The 22,351-nt window shown below is 44.6% G+C and overlaps 1 protein-coding gene across 3 annotated transcripts in view; it reads right to left on the reverse strand.

Annotated features, from left to right (window-relative positions):
- Positions 1–22,351, reverse strand: part of RPS6KA5 (ribosomal protein S6 kinase A5) — a 204,885-nt gene that overhangs the window by 82,093 nt on the left and 100,441 nt on the right. For all 3 annotated transcript variants that reach the window (XM_059723175.1, XM_014596485.3, XM_014596484.3), the window contains exon 5: positions 10,736–10,843. In XM_059723175.1, the coding sequence (XP_059579158.1) occupies positions 10,736–10,843 (108 nt within the window). The remainder of the gene's footprint in view (positions 1–10,735; positions 10,844–22,351) is intronic.

Genomic DNA, 22,351 nt, shown 5'->3' on the forward strand with positions numbered 1-22,351 from the left:
TGGAGATGTGAATAATTAATGACAGCACAAAAGAAATCTCAATTTTTGCCTACTGCTTACATTATAACAAACGCTGGTTAACTGTACATTTGTTAAGAATATTATAACCATTTAAGTACACGGCATTTTTGCCCCGGCTGTCTATTTTGTAATGCAAATGTACTCCATTTACAAGCCTTACTGAAACTAACTGGCAGTCAGGAAACTGGCAGCTTTCTATTTCAAGCATGCAGCTATAAAGCAGACACTTCTACACAGAACCAGCAGAAGTTGAAGTCCCTGCTAGTGATTTGCAAGTAGTTGTTTAAATTAACTGAGATCAATCATTAATCATCACTGGCAAGGGAACTGCTCTTTACTGAGAAATAACAAGGGGCAAACAGGTAAGCACATGCACATGGTTACATTGGGCACACAATGCAAGCATGTGCGCTTGCAGCAGCTCAAATAGAAGCGGGGCAAATTTGAGCCAGGGCTTTTTGCCTCAGCACACGTGCTTGGACATGCACTTTGTTGTGGAGCAAATTGTGCCACTTAGGGCAAAATAACCCTGCCTGGCTTCTCCCGGATCTGCAGCCAGGGGGAGCTAGAGCCCGGGGCCAGCACTTGTGCTGTCCCCAGCAGTATAAAAAGCTGCCCTGTCCTAGCCCCAGCTGTATAAAAACCTGTCCTGGCAAGCAGCTCAGGGCTACTCACTCTCTGGAGCTTCTGGGACGCAGCCACTTGCTACCTGGGGACACTACCTCTTGTGCCAGCTGGACTGCTGTAGCAGCATCCCAAATCCATTTTTAAAAATATCCTAAAATCCATGTATTTCCACAATTAACACAAAAGACCACTCTGTACACAAACACACACACACACACATATACATATATATATCTAGACAGAGAGCAAGACAGAGAGAGAGCAATCAGTTGGGCAATGCTTTAGTAGTATATTTACAATGTTAAAGCAACGTGGAAGCCTACCAGTGTCTCTATCATCATGATGAAATGAATTCTAAACACCTATATGTGTTGATCTGTACTTTTGGTTTTCTTTGCACATGATGGGTGTGTGATGGGGGGATGTGGTGTTTGCAGGAAGGGGGTGGGAAGGTGTGTGGGGAAAGGGGGTGGGTGTGAGGGTGTGTGTGGAGGGATGTGGGTTGGTCTGTGGATAGGTGTGGGGTGATTGCTGGGGGGACTGTGGGTATGGGGGACCTTGTGGGGGAGCTGCTCAGGAGGGATGGTTCCCCCCCCCCAGGGCCCCAGCTCCTATCCCCCACTGAGCCCCAGCCTCCCCGCCCAGGGTCCCAGGCACCCTGGAGGGCCCCAGGCTCAGGGCCCATAACTTACCTTTAGCAGCGGCAGTGGGGCGCTCTGAGCCATGGCGGCAAGACCTGGCGTGGCAGGCGGGGACCACACGCCGGGCCTAGCCGGGTCCTGGGGCTTCTTTGCTGCTGGGCTGGGCTGGGCCCTTGGTGGCAGGACCCAGTGTGGCACGCAGGGACCACATGCCAGGCCCAGCTGGGTCCTGCCAGCTCTGGGGTCCCTCTGCCAACCAACTGGGCTGGGTCCTTGGGTGATAGGACCAGGCATGGCACACAGGGACCGTGTGCCAGGCCCAGCCGCCCTCGGGGCCCCTGTACCACCTGGCCGGGCCGGACCCAAGGCAGCAGGACCTGGCGCAGCACGTGGGGACCACGTACTGCGCCCAGATGGGTCCTACCAGCCCTGGGGCTGCTCCTGCAGCCCCAGGACTGGTCCCCGCACTGGGTCCTGCTGCCCTGGGCCAGGCCCAGCCAGGCAACACAGGGGCCCTGAGGGCAGCAGGGACCAGCTGGGCAGGGGCCAGGCAGGGTAGGGATCAGGGGGCACTGGGGGAGCAGGCAGGGCCAGCAGGGGTCCCCCCATGGTCTCCTCCCCCCTCCTCGAGCCCCCCCCCAACCCCTTACTCACCAGCACTGGAACCCCGCTTTTTTTTGTTTCCTTTTTTTTTAGACCCCTGGATATCCAGGGATCTAATTTTCTCCCCGCGCTGCAAACTTGCAGCACAGGGAACATTTTTTCGTTCCCGCACCTGCCTCTTGCCCCACCTCAAAGGCACGTATGCAGTCATCTGGACGCACCCATTAAGTTCAGGTGTGTATATAACCACTTTTTAGTCCTCATGCTAAGTCCTCATGGAGCACACTGTACTCTGCTCATTTAGAAGGAAAATAGTAGATTTGATCAATCTTCTTTAAGGTTGGAATGATGCTAAGTGATGCCTTCCAGATACTATTCGCCTCTTCTAAGAAGAACTTTGTTACTTGGGAGAGCAACTTATCCCAACATAAATGCGTACACAGTATCTAATAGCTTCCTGTACTTCTTCAAAATAAATTTGGACAGATCCCACCACTCTTTTCATAGGTTCTTAGAGGGTCTTATAGTCATCCAGATAAAATGATGCTACAATGGAATGCCACCTCCTCTCAAGATGAAGAGGAGATGGCAACTGGAGCTTGAGTTTCTTCTTCCATGAGCTGTTCCAGCCCCTATGGGCTCACCACATTTCTGAATCTGAACAGAAGACCCTTAAGGCTGAACAAACTTCTGTCTTTTGATTATTTTCTCATTCTGGGAGGCTGTATGACACATGTGCCTATATAAAGCTGACAGGGAATCTAATACAGCCATAGAATAGGGTTGTATGGGAAGGGACAAGAAACATACGAGTACCATGAAGTATGGGGAGCCTGGTAATCCTTACAGTGCCTACAAGGTTGGGACACTTGTTCATAATCAAAATCGGGGGGGGGGGGGTGATATCTGAGGAAATAGGTAGGTTAATTCCTTCCCTTTTGCAAGAATAAGAGGAAGAATAAAACATATTTACCTCAAAAAAGAGACAGTGAAGAGGCAGAAGTAGTAGAATGTAACTTCTGCACTGCAGTTGGCATTATAAAACAGGATCAGTACCACTCAAGTTCTAACCTGAACAGCAAAACTATAAGAAACACAACTGAAAGTAAGAAGTTTGAGGGGGCACTTCTTTATTTCATTAACTGATGTATGAGGGGCTTCAGATGAGCCCAAGTCTTAGGCTATATATTACATAGATACATCTATGGGGTACAGGTATGCATGTGTGTATCCTTTTAAACTTCACCTCCCTAGATTTCAGTGTCAATAAAGGAATTAAAGACACTATGTTTTGAGGTAATGTCTACTACCCTTAAACAGGCAAATCAAAGGCAATTCAACATTAAGAAATAGGGCTCCCTCACGGGAATAACAGTGTTTAAAACCAAGGGCTTTGGAGTAAGAAATTATAACTATTGGAAAGGATATAAAAGGAGGAATTCTATTAAATATATTCTGAGAATAACTACTGTGAGTGGGGAGGCAAAAGCCCCCACAACTCCCCCCAGACTCCCTCCCAACGTGCCCCAATACTTACCACAGGGGCAAAGAAGAGTGGCAGGTGGGGAGAGACGCCAGGGCAGGCTTAGCAGTTCTGGAGCTGCCTGAGCCTGCAAACCAGCGGGCGCCAGGGGCATGGCCTCGGAGAGGCACAGGCTGCTCAAGAGGCAGCTGGGGATGTAGCTGGCCTGGCACCAGGAGGAGGAGAGTGGAACGCCGGTGGGGAGACGCCGGCCATGGAGCCAGGGAGCACAGGCCCCGGACGCAGGGGAAGAAGGCCGAGTGTCTGCCAGAGGACACCGGCAGGTGAACCGAGGAGCCCAAGCCCAGGGAACAGATGGACACCAGGAACTCCACCGGGGAAACGCAGCCCCCTGAGATGTCCTGAAGAAACAGCAAGGCGCCGGTGGAGAACCCAGGGGCCATGGCAGGGAATAACCCAAGCGACCACAGACACCCTAGGGCAATTCAGCAGCAAGAGAGAAGCAGAGGATCACAGATCCTTGTGTTGGTGGAACAAGCAACACCAGCTGGTGGGAACAGGACAGCCTAGCCACAGGTCAGACGGGCCCAGAAGGGGAAAGGGCACAGGCCCAAGGGAGGCTGCCCCAAGAGGACCAACAGAGGCTTAGCACAGGGTGGCCGCCCATCCCCGATGCCTACTAGGCTGGGGGGATGGACGAGTCCCCCCACAAGACCAAAGGTCCTGGGAAACGAGATCCCAGGAGTTCGTTGGCAGACTCTGATCCTTTTCATATAGTTTTTCCTAACTTGCAGTTAACCCTGGACAGGGGTGGGTTTAGTTGCCCAAGAGCCAGTGCGAAGACAAAGGATGGCCTTGGGAGGACTGACAACCAGGAAGACCCGACCTTTCGAGGTGGGTAGTGTGGTCAAGGCATGATCATCCAGGAGGGGGACCTGCAGCAAGCAGAGTCTGCCGTGGCCGTGGATGTGGTAAGGGTGGGGTAAAGGGGAGGCTGGAGCCCCATAAAGAAACCCAGGGTTAAGATCCCCTCGGGCCACCTACAGGGAAATTCCTCCTAAGAAAAATAATAACAAACATTAAAGATGTGGCAGACGAGTAGGAGCAACACCCAAACCACCTAAGTCATGCTGAATCCAGATCTCACCCTGACATGGCTGGGGGGCAAGGCATCAACCAAGAAGGGGCCAAAGCCCTACAACACCTTCCAGCAAAAACTACCTTAACAGCTCCATTAGATTACTATAACAGAATTATGCATCATTTTCTAGTCACGAACTAACTAGTGAGAGTAGACCTCTAGCTCACCTAGAAAGCTAAGATCATGGCATGATATTTGGTCTTACAGTAACAATGGCCAGGTTCATATTTAGGGGCTTACACAATTTTCTGTTCCAACTCAAACCCTCCATCCAAGGGAAGGGAAATAATTTTTAACTGGATGTTCCAAAATAGAACTGGGAAAGAGGTCTGGAGGCCATCTGATCTGGTCCTCTGCTGAAGGCAGGATCGTCCCCTTCCAATTTGTCCCAGACAAATCCGTGTCTAACTTGTTCCTAAAACAGCAACACAATCAGTCCTATCACACAACTACAAGGGATATTATCCAAAGACACCAAAAGAACCCTAACATGCCACAGGTAAAAGAGTGTCCCACTGCTGCAGGGGATGTTAAAATATACTTGAGAAAAATTCAAGGAAGACAGCCATGTTCCCGGCTACAGAGGAAGGCACAGACCATTCCAATCTGATCATGGGGTAAAAATCCTTCCTTATTCCAAACGTGGAGGGACGAAACCCTCTAACTAATGGAAAAAAGATGTTTTTCATCTTCTTTATGGCAGCCCTTCAGACATTTGAAGACTGCTTTCATATCCCCTCCTAACTGCTTTTTCTGCAAGATGAACAAGTTTGTTTTTTCAACCTTTCCTCATCTGGCTTGCCTTCCAAGTCCCTGATTTTTGATGCCTGCCTCTGGACCCTCTCAACTTCATTTCCTTTTTAAAATAGGGAACCCAAAACTATACACAGTACTTTAGATGAAGTCTAACCATTGCCAAGTTAAGAGGCATTATCACCTTCCATGTCTTGCACTTAATATTCCTATTGATGCAGCCCAAAACTCATATTTGCCTTTTGTGTAACTGCATCAACCCTGAAGACTTAGATAGAGTCTGTGCTCCACCAAGATTCCTAGATCCTTTTCCATACAGCCAGTTGTTACCCATTTTGTATTTGGGCTTTTGACTAGTCTTCCTGGGGTGTAGCATCTTGCATCCGATTACCTTGTTATCTTCACAGCCAATTGTTCAAACTATATGTTCTATAAATTATAATTTTGGTATGCTTTTAAAACTGAAGAACATTTTTTTTCTAGTATACCTGCAAAATAGTCTTTAGGTTGGGACTTAATGTCTTTATTGTGGGATCAGGATCAAAGTTGCTAAATTATTATCTAATTGAAATTTAAAAGGTACCAAGATATCAATAGGCCTCTTCACCAGGACTAGATGCATTAATCTGTTTGGTATCTCTGTTATGCTACTATCACAGAGCACTGAGGTGCCCTGCTCCCAAAGAGGGGAAACTGCTAGGAAGGAAGCCCTAGCAGGGGAAAAAAAGAGCCCAGCTGTGGGTTGCCAGGGTAACCAGAGAAGGTCAGCTGACCAGAAGGGGCGGGGCCTGGCTCCCTTATAAACCCAAGGAGCTGAGGCCAGAGGCAGTTTCCTGCCAGCAACCATGGAGGAAGGAGCTCTCTCACGTAAGGGATGGAGTATTTCTCGGTAGGCTTGAGCGTTGTTATGGCTGGGTGGCTTCTGTTTAAGTTACAGCCGATGGGCTTGCATTTTGTGTTGCTGTTTATAACCGGTGGTTTGGGTGAGGCTATTAGGGGTTGGAGGAGGCCTCATAGGGGACTCACAGCAGAGTGTGAGGACCCCAGCGCCAGTGCGGGCGCAGCATTCGGGGTGCATAGACCCCAGCCCCAGAGAGCAGCAGTTGAGAAGCCCCCAGAGCGGAGGCAGCGTTACGGAGAAGGCCGGGGAGAGCCCTAGCGCCAGGGAGGGCGTGTATCAAAGGAACGAAGGCCTGGAGAGGACAAAGAGGGGCCAGATTCTGATGGGGCTGAGACATAACGGCTATTCCATCGGTGAGGTGTGGACTGCGGTGTAGGGGAGGAAACGAAGCTGCAAATAGCAACCCCTGGCAGCAGGGCAGTACAAGGGCAGCCTCTTGCTAATTAACATCAATTAATTGACAGCAAGACATGGCAGGTGAGAAGGCGGGCGGCTACCCCAGGAATAGGTGTACGGGCCACGTTTAGCTCAGCCCAGAGCAGATACCTGTTACAGCTACAAAACTAGACACTTAAGTAATGCAACCATTAAAAATTTAGTGATTTCAAAATTGAAAGATCAATTAAGGGCTAAATACAGACCACTGTATTTTCCTGCTTTCTTAAGATAGCAATTTTCAAGTTTCTTTGATTCATTGATAATTTAAAAACCAAGAACAAGCTGTTATTTAAAAGCCTAGGGCTGAAAACATGTATTACATAGCATAGTCCTTGCACTGAAAAAGAGATGGTTCTTGAAAATCTTATGAGCTACTGAAATATCATTGTTCATTTGTATTCAGTAGCTTTGTTAGCTGAGGTTGGGCTATTTCATCTTTCTTAAAATATGTAAATACAATTACGTAGAATATTGTAAGATGTACAGAAGCTTTTGTCCTCTAAAAGACAAACTGAAGTTCAGTGTTTAGAATAACATTAAGATAAAATGTTTTTTTGATTTTTTTTTTTTAATTTTTAATTGGTTAATAAACAAGTTTTATATTTTACATATACATATTTACGAGATTCAGCTTAGCGTTTCTTTCCAAATATTCTTCCAGCAGACTTACAGAATAAATAAGTAATGAAAGGTTATCACTTGAAAATAAATTAATGTTCTCGTAGCAAATTCTTTATATTTCTTGAATACAGCTAGTTACCATAAGTTTTTCTAGTACTTAGCACTACGGGGCCTGATCCATCACTGGGACCTCTTAGTACTTCCTTAGTAATCAAAGAACATAGTCTCTCACATATTGTATTTTTAAAAGAAACACAATTAATTAAAGTGTATTGTATATCTTAGATGTGTCTTTAAATCTCAGAGTTGTGCTGTTTTCAAATTGAATTTTTGAATTCTGTTTTTACATGTTAACTCTTAAACAGAAAAAAACACTTGAGACTATATCCTAGTATTCACTTCCTTCATCAGCAGCATAGTGACAATCAAAATGTTTCCACGCTTCCCAGAAGTCACAATGATTCTCTAACTCTTCAAGAGCATCTGCCTTCCTCTGTATTTTGGTAAATGTGTTCAACAATTTCATTATATCACCGCTAAACAGTTTTTCAAAGAATTTCTCTGATTTTTATTTGTTACTATAACAACTTCTCTTGTACTGTATGGATGACATGCAAATATCAGAAAATCAAACCTGGAGAGGGGTCCACTGTTGTTATAATCTACATTCATTTGCACATTTTCAAGCAGAAGTGTACTGATAACAACACTGAGGTTTACTCGCCCATACACCCACATTTTGAGCCTAAATTTAACTTAATTACATACGTGCAGAGAGAGCAAGCACTCGCACGTAGGTACTCTAAAAACACATGTAAAAGGTGCAGTGACATGGCAGGGGATTGAGAGCATGGTGGACTATACCCAGCAGTCAATCGGGGTGGGGGCTTGCTCATTACGCTCTGGCTCAGGAGTCTTTAGTCCAGGAAGCCCACAGGACATGCTGGGAGGCATGGAGAGTACCCTCTACCTGCTGACTTTGGCCAGTGTAGGCAGGTTCTGAGTTTCCCCTACCAAATGGCAAACATCTGTTCAGGTCACTCCTGCTCTAACTTAGACCACGGTAAGTAAAAGCACAATAGTCAGAGCACTTCTGCCTTGGGCTTTTTGAATGTCTGTACTTAACCCTAGTGGCCAGGAGCTGTAAAAGTGCTTTCTAATGCTGGTGACTAGCTTTGGAGAGCCAGTTGTATAGAGTAAATTTACTACAGAGTAAAATATGGGGCATATTACTCCCTAATAATCATGCCTGTGTGTCTGCACCTTGAAATCAATATGAACTATGGATATTCAATGTCCCTTTTATTTAAAAATAGATTTTTTTTTGCTTTTTTTTTTTCCAGAAATGACACTACATAAGTAGCTCAGTACAAGAACACAAACCTGGTGATATAAATCAAAGCCAATTTAACTGATTCTACAATAAATTATGATTGGCAAGCAAAATTATCTTGCCTGGATACTTGTGTAAGCATGTTTAATTTAAATAAATTTTACATTTTATTTTCTCTTGTATTGCCATGATTAAACTGCAAGCATTTTAAATATACTTGCACTGTTTAGTATTAAAAAGTTTTTCATTTATATTTTAAAAGGCATCTGCATGAGAGATACAAGTTGTATATAGAGGGAAATGGATATGCATGCTAGCTAGTATCCAAATTTATAAGAGCTATAATTATATTCCACTAAGTATTGGTAACTATAGAGATTGAAGCATATAAATTGTTGACTGTGACTTGACACTTGAGAAGCTGCAGATACTCTAGCTACAGCTGAGTTGTCTACAGAGTACAATACAAAATGCAATTTCCATATATAGTTTGGTCCACTGCATCAATATTTTAGTTCCAGATTTAAAAACTTAAATTTAGCTTTCATGGCTGCTCTTAATAATTAGACAACCACAGCAAATTGATTAATTTTTAGATTTTAAAAAAGGTATTTTAATCATAATTTTATATCTTTTATCCTTTAAACAATGCTTAAGAATTTTTTTTTTTTGATGTGGGGAAGAGAAGTGGAAAAAATAGCAGAATGGGAGGAGGTGGTAGAAGGCTATGAGGCAGGTGGTGGTAAAACAGGAGAAAATCAGAGGTAGCAACACTGAAAATAGAGGAATTAGTAGGCTCTATTTTGACGATGGGGGGAATAGAAGGAAGAGAATCGGAAGCAAAAAGAGTGGGAAAGAAGCAGAAGACAAGCATGCTCCTCCCTGTTCTCCCCTTTTATTGCCTCCACTCTTTCCCACTCTCATCATTATAGTAGTTAACTTGAATCCCATCCCTCCATGCTGCTCAGTATGGTTTCCTCCAAAAACCCTCAGCAGTTTCTACTGCATCAAGCAGAATCTTTCAACCTCAAACTTCTGTACGGACCCAATACACCATCCTTACATCTCCTCTATCACTCAGACTTAGAACATGGCATTTTGTCTACTGCTCCTCTGTTTTGTTTTGTTTTTTGTTTTTTTTTTTTCAGTAATTCTTCCCGCTTCCTTCAACAATAAAGAAGGGAAATACTGGTGCCTTCTGTACTTCTTCATCTGGACATTAGTAACATTTTCAGTCCCTGTTCAGAAGTCCCTTCCCAAGTTCAGCCAGTTTTCTTCAAGTCTTTTAAGCTTTCTTTGAGGAAGCAGCAGAGGACAGATCCCCTAAAAAAAAAAAAAATCCTTTTGCTGCTGAAACAGATCTCTCCAAAGTATTTATTAGCAGAAAGGTCTGAAACCTGAAAGTAAGACTGACCTCTTGTAAGAAAGCTGAAAGTAAAAATACATTCAACCTTCTTCTTCAAAATTTTAAATTCTTCCTAACTTGCCTAGATTCTCTGAAATCTAAAAGCATGTTTAGAGATAAGTGTACTTAGACAAACACATGCTCAATGACTATTTGTTCGCAGTAGCATCCAATGATTTTAAGCAGGGACTGAGGAATTATTGTATTAGGTCCTGAACACTCACTGGAGAAAATATAGCTCCTACCTTAAACTTACAATCTAAAAACATGAAAAGACAGCACACAAAAGTAAAACACATGATAACAATAAAATAATGGATTAACTTAATGAAAAGTTATAGCAGACCATCTACCTAGTCACTTCAAAGTGTTCTAGGGGTGTGCTGTGACAGCTATTTAAGGAGTGATCTAAAGAACAATGTACATTGCTTTGTAAGCTTTTCAGGAAAGCGCCTTTCAAAAATAAAGGGTACTATAAGAGAAAGTTTAAAGGTATTTAAAGAAAAAAATTGAAATTAGGGACAAAAAAGCCACACAATGTTAGCAGAGCAGTGGCAGGATTAAAGACTTAAGAATTAAATAAAAGTCTATAGGTATAGTGGAGTGAAAACAAATACTTTGTTTGATGAAAAGGGGGTAACCAGCAAAGAAACAATATAGGAGGCAAATCTTGCCCTCAAATACATTCCTGCAGCTTTCATTAAGAGGGGATATGATTTTGTGATCTTTTTATATTCTATCTACATTGAGTAACATTTAAATACTCACTTCATCAGTAAGAAACTCCTTACTCAGGCCGAAGTCTGTCAGCACCACATGGCCATTAGAATCAAGAAGAATATTCTCAAGTTTTATATCCCGATATATAATTCCCAACTGCAAATAAAATATAAGACCAGTATTTCCAAATCAGTGTCGAAATACAAACATACAATTTAAAAATATGCTTCCTAAATTTGAATTTAGCAAAGCTGATTACAAATCTCAGATATAACCTGTGTAAAACAGTCAAAACCTTAACAATTACTGATCCACAACTTAAAGACACAACACATTGCAGATATGTGGTACAGTATTTGATATGTGCATACTGAATATATGCATAATTCACTAAACTGCATTAATAACACCAGTCCATATTTGTCTACTGTTTACATTAACAAACATTGGTTATCTGCATATCAGTTAAATGCATAAGCAACTTAATGTATAGCATTTTTCAGCTCCACTGTTTACTTTACTTTGTAAAGTAATTGTACTACACTTAACTATATATCAACCGGTATCAGTAATGGTAAAGAAAAAGCAACTTTCAAAGGGCTGCAATTAGAAGCCCTGAAAGTAAGAGGAACTAGTCAGTTTTCAAGCTTCTATTAGAAGCCCTGAAAAGGATGGAAGCTAGTCATTTAAAGGGGTATCTCCCTTAATTTTCAAGGCTCCAGACAGCATTCACAAAATTTACTAGCTACCATCCAAGACTTCTAATGTCACTCTTGAAACTAAATCTTGGATTCCTTAAATGCTAGAAGCACTGACCATGTGGTTTACTCAATAAGTGTAGTTAAGATGCAATTTTAGATAACTGCATACTCTGGGCAGTTGTTGCATACTCTTTTTCAATCCTAAAACAATGCACTTAAATTAATTACACTGAAATTAACCCCCCAAACCAGCAGTAAAATAGCCAGATTAGATCAAATAAAAACATGGATAATATTGATAATATAGCTAATCTTGTTAGCTAGAGCAGAGTTCTTAACTGATATACATCTTGATTTCCTACATTTTAGTGCTTATTTTTGGAGATAGCTGGAACATCCTGGTAATATTTTTACCTTAAAATTACTGATAAGCAATCAACCTTAGTTTTGTTTTTACAACTTTAATTGGAAATTTCCTTTTTTTCTTTAAAATGGAAAATTCATATGTAAGCACTAAACACCACATCAAGGTAAAAAATATCACCAAGCAATATTTCTAAAAACTTTATATTTTATGACAAATTAACCAACATATCCTTGGGGTGATGTATCCACTGCGAAGAAACAGTACAAGAGTATATGCGCCAATTTCCCCCCATCTCCTTACCTCCACATTAACTTGCTTAATTTTTACACATTTCTATACATGTATGTTTCTTCTTCCTTCCTGATCCTTATAGTACTATGTTTCCACATACCCTGTTTCCCTCCTCCATCTCATCTCCCAAATGTTCATGTACATAATCAACCTGTGTTCCCCTTCACAGACTTTCTGTTCAGTAAATCTGGTACAAGGTATACATTTTGAAAATGAATGTTAGGATTAATAGCATTTTTTCTATTTATTTTTATAACTGAAAGTTTACTCTCTAGCAGCAGCCAAAAATGTTCTTTTGCTGAAGACCTGCCCACTTTCAAAATATATGCTAGTATTAGTGTTCATGGCTATTAAGATAGACTTAGTCTAAAAAATATGCTTCTTTCAAAACAGCTACTACTTCCTACTGTTCCCAGAGAGAATAAAGCCAAATTGCTCTTCATACAAATAATAAAGGTTACCAGCCACTGTTCTCCCCAAGAGTAGCTAGCTCCACAAAGGCAGAAAGTGGCCATTTTGAAAGAGCATCTTAAAATCATAATATCATAAAGGAAGTAGAGTAGGGCAGGAAGGGACCTCACAAGGTCATCTAGTACAACCCCCTGCTCAAGGCACAAGCATCCCTGACTAAATCATCCAAGTCGTGTCTGCCCAACCTGCTCTTTAAAATATAAAGGGACAATGAATACAAAACTTATTTAGGTAGCTTGTTGCAATGCTTGACCACCCCCAGTCAGAAAGTTCCTCCTAATTCCTAACTGCAGCCTGAGGCCATTGGTCCTAGTTCTGTCCATGCAGCCACAGAGAAAAGCCCATTTCCTGTCAGGTATTTGAAGACTGTTATCAAACACTGTTTCAGCTTTTTCCACAGACTAAATAGCCCTAGCTCTTTCAGCCTTTCCTCATAAGTGGAGATGCAGGTTTTCCATTCACTGCAGAAAAACACAGATTTTCTCCTTTAGAGAAGAAAAGTACAGATTCGTCCTTTTAAAGGAGAAAAATGTGGGAAACCACTAGTTCCTCCTTGCAGGCTAGCACAGTTCTCACTGGCAAGGAGCTGCTTGGAACTGGTGTGGGGAGTGGGGAAGCGTGATCGGAGGCAGGAGGCACCACATGCATGCTCACATGCATGTGACGGCCAAGCAGCAGTGGCGAGGAGCTCCTGCAGCTCCTTCCAGGTAACTCTATGGGAGTGTGGGGAGAGGGGACATAGGCAATGTGTTGGGGGGTAGAGAGAGGGGAGGGAGCACAGGCAACACATTGCTAGGTAAGAAGCCATGGGCAATGCAGTGGAGGGGGCCCAAAGGTGGAGTATGTGCCCACCAGCAGGGCTGGGGAGCAGCAGGTTGGGAGCAAGGGGCAGCAAGGGCCATGGGGCTGTGGGCTGGGAGTGAAGGGCAAGGGCAGGGCTGTGGCTTGGCAGTGAGGGGCACTTGCATGGGCTGGGGTAGGGCACCAGTATATCAGGGCTGTTCAGCAGCACAAAGCAGTAGGGTGGGACGGCTGCAGCTGGTCCCACATCCTGGTGAGCAAAGGGGCCAGAGAGAGCTCCAATTCTTTATGATAAAAAAACCAAAATCAAATGCTAAAATATAGCTATTTAGAATTTATTTTACTATAATGATTGAGGCACTGGTAGGCTTCCAAACTGCTTGAAAGTGGTAAATATATCAATAAAACAGTGTGTTTGGCCTATATAGTGGTGTTTCATTTTAATAGTGAAAAACCATGGATTTGGGGTTTTTTAATCACAGAATTGGAGCAGGGGGGTTATCATAGAACTTGGAATTTTAAAACAGAGAAAACCAGGATCCCTGCTCTTACATAATGCTTCCCAGGCCCCTTAATCATTGTTGTCACTCTGCTGGACTCTTTCAAATATGCCAACATGCTTCTTGAAGTGTGGGACCTGCAATTTGTATACAGTACTCACCAGTACCAAATAAGAGTGGAAGAATCACTTCACTCGATTTGAAAGTGACACTCCTGTTGATACAATCCAGTAAGCTACTGCCAAATTTAGCAACAGGAACATACTGTTAGCTCATATGTAGCTTATGGTCTCATAACGCGCAGCTCCTTCTCTGCAGCCTAGCCTGGGGAATGACTGGCTATTTTTGTGAATGCAATTATTTCATCCCAAGTGTACAATTTTGCAGTTGTCCTTGCTGAATTCCATCTGTGTTTGATTTCATTTGATTGCAGATCATTTTTCTAATCTATCCAGGTCATGTTTACCCTAGCCCTACCCTTGAGAGCATCTGTAACAATAACCATCTTGGTGTCATGAGCAAATTTGCTAAGCATGCACTTAATCCCATTTTAACAGGGAGCCAGGAGCTCCTGTTATTTGAAGAGAAACAGCAGTACAGATGCCCCCAGCTGGGGGAGGGGAAGCCAGCTGATTCTGGGCTGGCTAGAGGAGTAGGCAGCCAGGGGCCCATAGTGGTAGGATAGTAGGGCAGCCAGCTACCTAGCAATAGGATAGTAGGGCAGCATCCTAGCTAGGCAGCAAGGCACTGCTATGATAGTTAGAGAAATAGCAGTAAACTGCTCTGGAGGCTGAGGGGGCATACCTGTCAAGGGATCACCTGACTGGAAGGAGAAGAGCCAGAAGATTATAAGCCTGGGCCCCTGAGGCAGAGGGGCAGTACAACTCTAAATCCGCTGAGGAGGGGAGTTCCTGCCAGCTCAGTCTGGTGATGATTAGGAAATGCAGACATGCCAGGTATTCCCAGTGTTGTGCCCAAAAACAAGGAAGTGGCTTGGCAGCAGTATGATGACCCAGAGGAGACTTTGAGTTTAAAGCAGCTGCTTGTATTCTTGTTCTAGTTTAGAACAGAAGGCTGGATGTGGTGAGGGGTGGACTGGAGGCTATGGAGGTGCTGTAGGGACACCCAGCACAGTGCCTTTCTGGGGTCTGGGATGCCAGGTGGGCTGAGCTATATCAAAAGCAACCTTGCCTGGGTCACGGACACTGGGAGGGGTAACATGGAACAAATGCAGCTTTGCCCTGGGTCAGGGATGCCAGGGGTGCTAGGATAAGGTGAAAGATGGGGCTGAGGGGCCCAGAGCCTCAGAGGGCTAAGGCCAGGAGAGCTGAGGCTAAATCAGTGAGCCAGGGCTAGAAGTGTGCAGCCAAAGTAAAGGGAAACTAATGCTGAAGTCTTTGCAAGAGGACTAAACTGTGGACAGAGTAACATCTGTAAGGCATAGGAGTGGCTATAGGGGCAGAAAGAAGCCATGAATTTAGCTCCCCCTTAAGGCAACTTGGGTCAGCAGGGTTAGAAGCCCCAAGGCAAGAGAGGGGAGGCCAAAGGGGAGAGTCAGAACCCAAGGTTTAGAGCTTGCGAGCACCTGAGGGATCCCCTCATTACCTTTAACACCAACATGTGGCAGGCGATAAGTAGGGCAAGACCCTGAGAGGCTGGAGTAGGAACTGCACAGCACTGAGGTAGTCACTACAGAAAACCATGGCTATCCCCCAGCACCTTCCTGTTATACCCATCATCCAGATCACTAATGAGCTCTACCTGGGATCTCTTGGGCATATATTAACAACCTTTTACAGAAGCTGGACACTACCTACCATGGTTCCCCTGCTCCACCTGTGGCAGGTTAGATGTTATGTCTTGTATTGTGTCAGGGTTGATGGTAGTTTTAGAGAGGTTAGAGTACAGGTTTCTATGGGATGGTTTGGATAAGGATAATACTGCCTCAGAAAGGGGGTTGGACTAGATGGCCTCTGGAGGTCTCTTCCAGCCCTATTTCTCTGATTCTATGTTAAACAATACTGGACCTAAGACGCACTCCTGGGGAAGTGCTTGATACCCGCTCCCAATGAGGTGCTGAGTCACTGATTACTATTGATTTGGTACAATGAGCTAACCAGTTATGTATCCAAGTTTTGTCTAAGCCAGTGGTTTGCAAACTTCCTAAAGTCACAGAACACTTTCATATCACCTCTTCTGCCATGTGATCCCTACCCCTGGCTCCACAGGCCATGTGAGCTGATGACCCAGCACAGTAAGTCAGATGACCCAGCACTGCAGTAGCAGCACACCACCTCCCTGCCTGCTCTGCCATTTACCTCCGTATATCTGCAGAACCACTAATACCTATTGTGCAATCTCAGGGTCCCGCACAACTGTTTGAAAGCCACTTGTCTCACCTGTATTTCCTTAGGTTGTTAATGAAAAAGTTGTGGGAGATTAGCAAGGTTTTTTTACTGTCACAGTACCTCACATCTGCTGCTTTCTTCTCACCCACAGAGCCTGCCACATTATCATAGAAGGAAGTTAGTTTAGTTGGGTATCATTTGCTGGCAGTGAATCCATGCTGGCTCTTCCTAATAACCTTTTCCTCCAGGTGCTTTGGAATGAATTCCTTGAGGACCTGCTCCATGACCTTCCAGGTAGTGAGGTCAGACTGACTGTCCTGAAATTCCTCTTCCTCTTCTTGAAAATAGGCCCTATTATTTTCCCTTTTCCAACCAGAACCTCACCTGACCTCCACAAGTTATCAAATAGGATATAGCCAAAAGCTCTGAAATTCCCTCAGCCAGTTCTTTCAGTACTCTAAGGTGCATCCCATCTGGAACTGCTGACTTGAAAGCAGGCAGACTCTCAAAGACATCCCTAACCTGTTCTGCCCGTGAGCTAGATCTGACCCATGGAGCCTTGGTCTTGGGGCAGACCACAGGCTGCACACAGCATGTGCAGGACTGGCCCCTCATGTGGGGCCCAACACCCACAACCTACACAGCCCCCATGCCACATGCAGGGCCCACACCAGCTACTTGACACCTGTCGCAGTTGCTATGGAATCAGTGCACAGTATGCAGTGCCCGCAGGCACCCCATGCAACAGTGATCTGAGGCAGAAGAAGCTTGTGATGCAGATCCCAGACCAGCCACAGAGGGCGACCTGTGCAGTGTGCATTCCAGAGTGGACACTGGATACAGCATCCTGGGAGGGCAAAGGACTGTCCACAGGCCTGATCCAGCCTGCGGACTAGCACTGCACTATTCATCTGGCCTATGGGGCCAAAGGATTTTGACACCCCTTCTCTAGGCTGTTTGATTCCAACCATCTTTGCTGCCAACTGCATTTGTCATTTGACATCTATCCCTATTTGTGAAGGCTGGAGTAAAAAAAGGCATTAAATATTTCGGCCTTCTCTGCATCGTTCATAACCAGATTGCCTTCTGCATTCCGTAAAGGACCTATAGCTTCTTTGGTCTTCCTCCTACTCCTGATATATTTGTAGAAGTCTTTTTCATTGTCTTTTATGTCCCTTGCCAGCTGCTTTCCAAATCATGGCTTGAACTTCCTAATTTTATCCCTACACACCTGTACAAAACTCTCACTCTTCCCTAGTAATATGATCAAGTTTCCACTTTTATTATTGTAAAATTTAATAATTTTACAAGTTTTATAACTATTTTATAAATACTCTGTCATTACTACTACTATTCAACACTAACCTCTTCACAACCATTGAAATAGCTGCCATTGTATTACTTTAAAATGAAGGAAGACTGTGAGAGGGATGAAGTTAGCTAATCTATAAATAACTTGGATGTAGGGATGTACCTAAATCATGGTTTCATGGATTTTGCGGAAACTGCAAAAGACACCATTGTCTGTGATTGTTGTGAAATCTGGCATTGGCCACAATTTCCCACGAAATCGACCAAAAAAAAAAAAAAAAAAAAAGCAGTAGTAAAGTAGACTGAGTGAAGGCAACATCCAACAATCAGTGGTGAGGGAGGAGGAAAAGAAAGAGGTAGTGATGTAGACTGAGTGAAGGTACCCTCCACCAATCCACAGCAAGGGGCAGGGCTGCTGGGGCCTGTCCATACCAATCAGCAGCAAGTTGTGGGGCTTCAGTGAAATGATTGTGAAATTGGCTCTGCGTGCCACAAACAGGCTGCAAAAACCCACTGTCTTGCTGTGACTTGGGAAGGCCCCCATTTATATGATCATCAGATTGATGTAACTGGCCAACTATCTTGGGTCGTTGGGACTGAATGCATAAATTATTTCAATTTACAAGCAGGTTTTAGAAAAATAGCCAGAAAAGCAATTGAATGGCTCAAAGCCTCTTTCTCTTTCTCTCCCCCACTCATGTACAGCTATGTTCCTACTATTAAAGATAAGTAATGTCCTACTTGGTATTGTGCATTAACCACTGATCATAATTCCAAAGGAAAGATCTGTAGATCCCTATCAATCATGCCTGCAATCCAGAAGCCTAATCTCAGAATGAGAGAGATTAATGCAAGAGATATCACCCAGCAATGGAGTTGTATCCAGAGAAATCACTGAATGAGCTTGGTAACTGTGCTTCTGGATATTTCTAGCATATTTAGGCTTCTCTGAAGAAGCAAAAATCAGTAATGAAAAATAAATAGTAGGAAATAATTTAATCCTAAATACATTTCTTCAAATGTAACCAAACATAAATTTTCTTTAGTTTTATGTAAGAAGCTTCAAGAGACTCTTATTCCACTATTATGGTCACTCAATACAAAAAGGATCCATTGGAGGGGAACTAAATATAAATGATGCATTTAAAAATTTATGTTCACTTGTAAACTAATTGATATCCTTGTTTCTCAGAAAATATAATCCATGCTAAAAAATATTGTAATTGTGGGGTACATGTGTTGTAATCTTCATACCTAAGAAAGTAACTAAATCTCTACTTTCAGGTGCAGACACCATAAGTACTAGGGCTGTGCAAAATTTCACCAGCAGTTTCATTTCAAGCTCGAAACAGCGAAATCAAAATAAAACAAAGCTTCAAAACAGCCTCAAAACTCAACGAGGCAAGTCGAAACATTTTGATGCTCGTGCTGGGCTTGCCTGCAGGTAAACAGAAACTAAAGTAACGAGAGAGAGGGGGAAGGGGGGGAAGGCGTGCTCTCATTATTGACTGTGTAGCTGACCAGTGACGCATCTTTTCCTGAGGTCCCTTCCAATCCCAGTGTTCTTGGGGGAGGGATGGGAAAACTGCATAAGGCAGCATTGTTTGAACTGCCCTGCTTTCTGCCTTGGTGTCAACTGAGTGAGGGTGCACCTTAACATACAGTGTCACCCATCCATGTCATGACTTTTGCCTGTCAGCAGCCAGAGATGCAGGGCCCCAGAACCCAGAAGCCCTGCACCTATCTCCTTGACAGCTGGCAGGCTTTGTGGCCACAGCAGGGGCTACCATCCCTGTAGCTTTCACCCTGCAGCACCTTAACCCACACAGTCTCGCCCATGTCATGAGTCTTGCTTGTCCGCAGCTTGAGGTTCAGTTTCCCCAAAACCCCCGCACTTATCTCCCTGAAACTTAGCAGGCTTCGTGGCCCCAGCAGGCCTGCAGTTTTGACCCCATTGTGGCTTAACACATACATGTGACGTGAGCTTTTTGCTTTCAAGGCTTTGAAGTGCAGTTTCCCTAAAGCCCCTGAACCTATCTTCTTGAAACAGGCTTGACACCCTCACAAGGGACTACCATTCCTGCAAGTTTCATCCAAATCAGGCCAGAAATGACTAAGTTAAGGGCTGTTTTGAGCTTCCCCATTAAAGCCTATGGGCAAAACATTGAAACAGCAAAACTATTCCAATGAAACTAAATGGAACAGCAGTTTCGAACTGAAATGAAATTTGAAATGAAAAGCTGTTCTGTCGAAATGCAAGTTGAAACAGAAAAGTTCCATTTCACGTAATTACCATAATTACTCACTAATGGTTCTATATAATATTATCAGAAAATTAGGGATTCCTGGTTAGTTTCCTGCAGGTCACGCAACATTTCACTGTCCTTGGCTGTATTTGTAAGGACCACAAATTAACTCCACACTCTTCTAAGTGCCACTCTGATCCCCTTCCCCAGCCTGATAGGGTGTTCTGCTTTTTGCTCCCTGCCTGATCTGCAGCTCTGCTTTCTATGCTATCTGGTGCTGTGCTGCCTGTCCCTTCCCCCAATCTGCTTTATATTCTACACAAAGGCTTTCCGTGTCCCTTGTGGTGCACATGCCAGGGACAGGTTGGCTGTCCCTGGCATAAGAGACAGTTTTGCTGCAGGAAGCTGCAAAATAATCTTCCTCAGATGCATCCTTCACTTTCAAGTCCTCACTAAATTCCTTTTTTTTTTTTTTTTTTTTTTTTTCCAAATGATGCAGAGCTGTTTGTATTTTTGCACCCAAAAATCTAGAACCTTGACCTCTTTCCAGTTACAGATAGCAAGAAGAACCAAAGGAACAAATTCCTTATAATAAAATTTAAAAAAAAAACAAAAACCATTTCTGCTGGAAAGGGCAGACAAGCCATTTTACAAAAGACCAGGATATATGCATTTTGTGAAGAAAATTTTCTAGTCTGGATGTCTAGATTTAGGTTCTTAAATTCATGTTTCTACCTTGCACAAAAATGACCTGATTTTTCAAAAGCCCTGTGGTTCCTACAAACTTTAATAGTGGTGCACCAATAGAGATTTTTGGGGGTCGATACCAATAAACGATTGTGAAGGAAGCATATTGGCCAATACCAGTCCAATTTCCAATACAGCTCTTTGCAGCTGGTAAGTCCGTTATGGTGAAAAGGGACTGGGAGGGAAGGGGTGGGGGGGACAGATCAATGCTCCCCCCGCGCATAGGGAGGGAGGGAGTGGGGCGGGGGTAGGCACTGCCCAGCCAGGACTGGGCAGGACAGAGCTGCAGCTTGTCTGGGGGCTACAGGGGGAGAAGTAGGGGGCGGCTCCTGCTGCTGCACACCGCTCATCCGGCAGCTCCTGCTGTTGCTTCTACCGCTTGTCTGGGAGGGCAGGGTATGTACCCCCAGATCTGTGCAGGCCAGGCAGGCTGGGGCTGGGGACCATGCTGTGCTGCATTTGGGGTGGACGGCAGCAGTGCTGGGAGCAGGCTATGAGGGGTATGGCGAAATCTGGGGTGGCTGTAGCTCCCTTCCCAGCACCTCGTGCCCCAAGTGCAGCACGGCCTCCGATCCCATCCCACAGCTGCAGCCTGCCCGGCCCACCCTGTGCAGATCCAAGGGCACACGGCCCTTCCCTATGCCCTTCCAGACAAGTGGCATACAGCGGCAGGAGCCATACCCCCTCCCCCTACACCACCTCACACAAGCTGCAGTGCCTGTCCTAGCCCCACTCCCTCCCCTCACTCGTGGGGGCGGGCTAATCTGTAGGACTGTGTGAAGCTTCAATCACTGAGTCAATTCAGCTCGATTCAGTGGCTGAATCTCCGAATCCCAAATCGAATCAGGAGACCCTTTAATCTCTCCAAATAGAATCAAAACCCTCCGCACAGATTCAGAAAGGTTCAATGATTCGGACATAGACTCAGCTTTAAATGTTTTTCTTACCTACCTCAAGGTACCAGGCAGCTCGTGAATACTGAGATGGTGAGGCAGAAGGAGCGTCCCACAGGAGCATGTGGGGGGTCCCCATCATGCTCAGCAGCAGACCAGAAGCACTTCTGGTCCACTTCTGGGTCTGTCGGGGGGAGGGCACGTCCCCCTGGCTTGGTGACTGGTGCCTCCTAGGTCTGGGGGAGCACCCGGGGTCCCTTTGCAGCCTATTACCAAGCCACGGTAGCCCCTGCTGAGGCCTCAAATCCTGCCAAGTTTCAAGGACATAAGTGCAGGAGTTTGAGGGGAAACTGCTCCTCAAGCTGCAGACAAGCAAAACTCGTGACATGAGTGACAGTGTGTGTGTGTGTGTGTGTGTGTGTGTGTGTGTGTGTGTGTGTGTGTGTGTGTGTTAAGGTGCAGCAGGGTGAAAACTGCAAGGGTGGTAGCCCCCGCTGCAGCCACGAAGCCTGCCAACTGTCAAGGAGATAGGTGCAGGGCTTCTGGGTTCTGGGGCCCTGCACCTGTAGCTGCTGACAGGCAAAACTTGTGACATGGGTGCTTGTGTGACTGCATCTGTCTTAGGGCATGGGGGGACGGGACTACTGCAGGCCTGGCTGCTAAGCTACTGTATTACCAGTTACCAATTAATCATGAAGAAAAGGACAATTTCTTGCCATTTTCCAGTTGGTCTAATAAAAGGTATCATTTTGGAACCAAGAGTTCTAGTTTTTTTTGTATGTCTTTTTGTCTCGGACCAACACGGCTACCAAGTACACCCCCGAAACACGGAAGATGCCAAATTTCAGCTGATTTTTGGATTTTAAACTTCAATGCAGAACAACAAGGAAGCTTTTGTTGTTTTGGGGTTTTTTTGCCTCCCTACCTACCATCTGACACCTTCAGGGAAGGAATTCTACCTCATCAACACATCAAAGTGCTACTCAAA

This window comes from Alligator mississippiensis, chromosome 2, assembly GCF_030867095.1.
Source record: "Alligator mississippiensis isolate rAllMis1 chromosome 2, rAllMis1, whole genome shotgun sequence".
Classification (NCBI taxonomy): Eukaryota; Metazoa; Chordata; order Crocodylia; family Alligatoridae; genus Alligator; species Alligator mississippiensis.